General features: G+C 56.1%; 1 protein-coding gene across 1 annotated transcript; it reads left to right on the top strand.

The window, feature by feature from the left end:
* The first annotated feature begins 392 nt into the window (after positions 1–392).
* Positions 393–4,709, top strand: Pglyrp1 (peptidoglycan recognition protein 1). Its single transcript, XM_020160905.2, has 3 exons — positions 393–930; positions 3,816–3,937; positions 4,428–4,709. Exons 1-3 carry the CDS (start codon positions 665–667, stop codon positions 4,604–4,606), a joined length of 567 nt encoding a protein of 188 aa, XP_020016494.1. The 5' UTR covers positions 393–664; the 3' UTR covers positions 4,607–4,709.
* Positions 4,710–5,204: the final 495 nt, after the last annotated feature.

The following is a 5,204-nucleotide window of genomic DNA, read 5'->3' as shown; positions in this document are numbered from 1 at the left end:
CCTACACTGGCCCACCCTATGAGCTGGGAACCTTCTGCTATCATCCCCACATTGCAGGTGGGAAAACTGAGGCACAGAAAGACTGTCACCAGCGGGGGTTCACACACTAGAAAGGCCAGAAACAGGCTCGTTCTGAACCCGGGCTCTGGACACCAGGCTCTACCACTTGTCATTTCTCTCGGGCTTTCCAACACTGGCCTCTTTGGTTTGCTGCAAGGGTTAAATGCCGTCAGTCTTAGACCTGGGAAAGGGGAAAGCTTTGTTACCTTAGCCCCTGCAGGAAGGAGGAAATGTGTCAATCTCCAACACCACCCCCTGCAAGTTCCTGGTAGGTTACCCAATGTCCCTCTGACAGGTGACACAAAGCGGGGCAGTGATCCAGGCCCTGGGCCTTCCAGAAAATGCAGGGCGACGCGCCCCAGCGCTGGGGCGCCCTCTTGCTGAGCCGGCTTCACCTCCCCAGCTGACCCAGACCCTAGCGGTGACCACACCGCCCTCGGTTGCGGCCCCGCCGAGGAGGAAGCTGGATCTGGGGTCCCGTGTGACCGGCCCAGGAAGTCCGAGCGGGAGGTGAAGCAAGCCCTTCCCTGCCACCTGGCCCCAGCAGATAAAGGCGGCCCAGCCCGGAGCGGGATCGTAGCCAACTCTGCGCGCCCTGCCTACCATGACCGGCCCCCGCGCTGCGTTGATCGCCTGCACCCTGCTCGCCCTCCTTGGGCTCGGAGCCTGCTGCAGCTTCATCGTGCCCCGCAATGAGTGGGGGGCCCTGGCGTCCAAGTGCGCCGAGCGCCTGCAACACCCCCTGCAGTATGTGGTGATATCGCACACCGCGGGCAGCACCTGCGACAGCCCCTCCTCGTGCCAGCAGCAGGCCCGGAACGTGCAGCACTATCACGTGCGCACAAAGGACTGGTGCGACGTGGCTTACAAGTGAGTGCCAAGGGGGACGCAAGCCCGGACTGGGGGTGGGGGGAGTGGAGTTCAAGGGGCCCCGGAGCAAGATAGGGTTCCTGTCTCCCCCCTCCCACCCACCCTGCACCTCCCACCTCCCGCCCCCTACCCTCACCCCACACCCCCAGCCCCGCCAGCGCTACAGATGGAACCCAGGCAAGCGCTCCACCACTGGTCTACATCCCCAGCCCTGCGTTCCCGTTCTAGTCCCAGGCTGACCCCATGGGCAGCTGAAGGTGGGACGGGGTCTGCCCAGGGTCATTACCCTCTGCTTCACACACACACAGACACACACCAAGGTGTCCCCTACACCTCTGTAAAGGCACTCTTCATAAAGGCTGGTGCCTTTGTTGAAAGCAGGAAACCAGGACAATTAAGCTGGGGGCCAGGTCTAGTGTCAGCCTGGGACTTTGGGGTCTGAGACCCAGGGCAGGTCAGGGTGCACCCCAGGGGAGGCAGGTCCTCTCTGCTCAGCTTCCTCCTCTCAAAAGCAATGAGACTGTGGCCACCTGGTGCACGCAAAGCACTAGGATACTGCCTAGTAGGTCACAGGGGCCCAAATCCATGGGCTGTCACCATTAGGCACAGACCGTGTGCCCCCAGCATGCAGGATACTAGAACGGGGACACAATGGGGACAGTGTGACTTGAACCCTGTGTGGTTTAAAGCCCAGCAGGGAGAACCAGGCAAGAAACCAGGGGGGTTCAGATGGTACCAGATGCCGTGGATAAAGGAATGAGTGGTTAAGGGTGGCCTCCAGTGAGGGAAGGCCTCCCTGAGGCAGTGGCTTTGAGGTGGCTCTGGGAGAGGGCTGAGGGAAGCTAAAGTGAAGGGTGGCAGCAAATGCCATGAGGCCAAGTGAGCAGGCAGACCAGTGGCTGGACGTAACAGGCAAGGGTGGGTTACAGGCTGGGCCCACACAGCTCCGGGGAGACGGAACAGTTGAGCCCTACAGGTCGCCAGGCATCCAGAGCGTACCGGAAATGCAGGTTCCCAGGCCCCGCCCCTAGACTGCCCAAGCAACGCCCAGCAGTCTAGAAGCCTCCAGGGTCTCCCCAGCCCTTCCTGCTCAAGAACTTATCAAAGGCTCCAACCTCAGGGCTGGAGGTGCGGCTCAAGCTGTGTGTGCCTGCCTACCAAGCACAAAGCCCCGAGTTCAAATGTCAGTATAGCCAAACGAAGAAAAAAGGCTCCGACTTCAAGATTCTGCTTCCAAGGCTCCAGTGCGCCCATCCTAACCATTCCCATGGAGTCAGGAAGACCCAGCCTGGCATGCAGCCTCTGCTCTGAGTGGCCTTATAAAGCTGGGCATGGTGGTACACACCTATAATCCCAGCACTCAGGAGGCTGAGGCAGGAGGATCTTGAGTTCAAGACCAGCCTGCAGACCTTGTCTCAAAAAAAAGATAAAAAGGGCTGGCAGTGTGGCTCAAGTACTAGCAAGAGCAAAGCCTTAACTTCATCCCCCATTACTGCAAAAAAAAAGAAAAACTAATTAAAAGCCAAGCACACTCCTGTAATACCAGCTAAACAGGAGGTACAGATTGAGAGGACAGAGGTTTGAAGCCAGCCTGGGCAAAAATTTAATGAGATCCCCATCTCAACCAATAAAAAGCTGGGCACAGTGGAGAGTGCCTGTCAGAAAGCATGAACAGGAGAATCATGATCCAGCAGGCTCAGGCATAAATACAAAATCCTATCTCAAAAATAACCAAGACAAAAAAGGGATGGGGTGTGGCTGAAGTGGTAGAGTGCCTACCTAGCAAGCACAAGGCCCTGAGTTCAAATTCTAGTGCTACAAAAAAAGTAAAAAGAAAAAAAGTGGCCTTGTGGAAAAAAGTAGACTGATACCTGCATCTCAAGATTTTAGGATCCAGCGTCTAATGCTTTGAATGCCCCTTTGTCATATCACTGAGCCTGTCTCCTCACCTGTAAATGGGGCTACCTGGGGATGGTGCTTGAGGCTTAAATTAGACACATCCAGAGAGCCCAGCTGTGGGCCAAGTGCCGAGTGCGGCAAGAACATCACCACCCAGTCCTGGTGGCCAGCATTGCTAGGTTATTGCCAGTCTCCTTGGGGGCAGATCCTGTGAGCTAGCCTCCCAAGTGGCAGACCCAGGCCTGGGATTTGGGAAGTCCAGCATTCTGGGTGTCATGAGTGACCCTGGGAGCCCAGGGCTGAGCCTGAGGCAACTGCAGCTCCAAGGAGCTGACTTTCTAGTTAATTCCAGGGTGTCCATTCAGGCACACTCAGCCAAGACGTGCTGAATGAGTGAATTTGATGGATTTGCAGCCAGGATGGGAAACCCCCAAGAGAGACAGATGTAACCCCAACCCTTGACCCCAATCCTATCACTAGCATGGACCCTGAGGGACAGGGGTCTCTGGGGTCATGATCTTGTGTGAATCACGTGGCTTTCTAAGTCTGTTCCTCGGCTTAGCATGGGGAAGACAGCAATACGTACCTAGAGGGTTGTTGCAGCCAAGCAAATTCAATCAACATTCCAAGGAGGCAAGAGAAAGCAAGGAGTAAGACCACAGAGGTGGGAGTCCTGGAGATGGGTGAAAACCCAAGCTCTGCCCAACTGCTGTGTGACCTTGGACAGGTGACTCCACCTCTCTGATTCTATGTAACATGGAGGTGATAGTGGCTCACCCAGATGCTATGAAGATGAAAAAAGCTACACACAGAGCTGTGTGGGGGAAAATTTATACATGACCAGTCACTGTTACTAAGGAAAATGAGGTGATGACAAGGAAGGTGCTGAGGACATTACAAGTGCTATGGGGGTGGAGAGAGGGGGAGGAAGCCTCCTCTTCCAGGAAGCCCTCCTTCACTCATTGAGCCCCTATCCTCCCACACAGCTTCCTGATTGGAGAAGATGGGCTGGTGTACGAGGGCCGGGGCTGGAACATCAAGGGAGCCCACACAGGTCCCACCTGGAACCCCATATCTATTGGTGTCACCTTCATGGGCAACTACATGGGTGAGTGACTACAGGAGGCTGGCATGGGCTGGGGTGTGTGGCAGGGTGGTGGTGGTTGAGAAGTTCTGTCTCCTACAAGCTGGTGTAAAGGAAGGCATGTCCTGTGCCCCACTTCCTCTTTGGAAGTGATTTATACAAAACTCCTTAGGCCGGACCATGGCACCCCGAAAGGGCTTAACAGAGGCTGGCTGTCGGCATAGGCAGGACACCAAGGTCAGGGCACAGAGGAGACACAAGCTATAATCGTCACAACAGGTGACACTCGCTGAGGGCTTCCTCTGTGCCAGGCACCACTCTGTGGGCTTTATATAAGTAACCATTTTACCCTTGCACAGCCCTGTGGGTAGGTGCCATTACTGTCCCCTTTCATGGATGAGGAAACTGAGGCACCAAGCAGCTAAGACCAACTTGGAAGGCCCAGTTTACCCACCACCTCCCTTTGCCTCTGCCTAAGGAGGCCCCAACCTAACTCCTGCCCCTGCCCCTGCAGAGCGGGTGCCCCCACAAAGGGCCATTCGAGCACTCCAGAATCTGCTGGAGTGTGGGGTGACTAACAGATTCCTGAGACCTGACTACGAGATCAAAGGACATCGGGACGTGCAGCAGACACTGTCTCCTGGTGACCAGCTCTACAGACTCATCCAGCTTCTACCACACTACAGAGCATAAGGCATTGTTTGTCCTCCTGTGCTGTCCCCACCATGGCCAGAAACCTCACTGCCCCCTCCAACCTGCTGTCACCTCCTCCAATAAAGATGCAATTCCAACTGTGTTCCTGAGAATGTCTGGCCACATGCCCCCTCCTTCTCCCTCCCACAAGACCCCAGCCAGCCCCCATCCTCCCAAAGCTCTGTCCTCACTGCTGCTCAGAACCCAGAGGCCCCGACCCTGAACCAAGACCCCGGAGATCCCAGCTCGGCAGCAACATCACAGCTCAGAACCCAGAGGTCTCAGGTCAGAGCCCAGGAATCAGCACACAGCAGGCTCAGATGTCACCAACAGCAGCTCAGGGCTCCTCCCAGGCAGGGACCATGCTGCAAGAATCCCTTCCCCACCACACAGCCAAAGCCATCCTGCAGAATCTCTGCTTGGACTCCTTGGGAAACGGGCTGTCACTGCCACCCCAAGGGCTCCCCTTGTAACGCAGGGTTTTCCTGAGCCTAAACCCCCATCACAGATGCCAAAACACCCCCAGGCCCCAATTATATGCCCCATCCTCCTCATTTCTCTCCACTGTACCCCCACCCTGCAGTCATAAGCTAAGGGG

This window comes from Castor canadensis, chromosome 16 (assembly GCF_047511655.1).
Source record: "Castor canadensis chromosome 16, mCasCan1.hap1v2, whole genome shotgun sequence".
In the NCBI taxonomy this organism is placed as follows: Eukaryota; Metazoa; Chordata; class Mammalia; order Rodentia; family Castoridae; genus Castor; species Castor canadensis.
This window is presented reverse-complemented; position numbering and strand designations above follow the sequence as displayed.

Bases quoted from the DNA above. Each gene is read 5' to 3' on its own strand.
- Pglyrp1 (XM_020160905.2), top strand. From the start codon at position 665: ATGACCGGCCCCCGCGCTGCGTTGATCGCCTGCACCCTGCTCGCCCTC. The intron at 931-3,815 runs GTGAGTGCCAAG...CCTCCCACACAG, and splicing joins TGGTGCGACGTGGCTTACAA to CTTCCTGATTGGAGAAGATG. The intron at 3,938-4,427 runs GTGAGTGACTAC...CTGCCCCTGCAG, and splicing joins CTTCATGGGCAACTACATGG to AGCGGGTGCCCCCACAAAGG.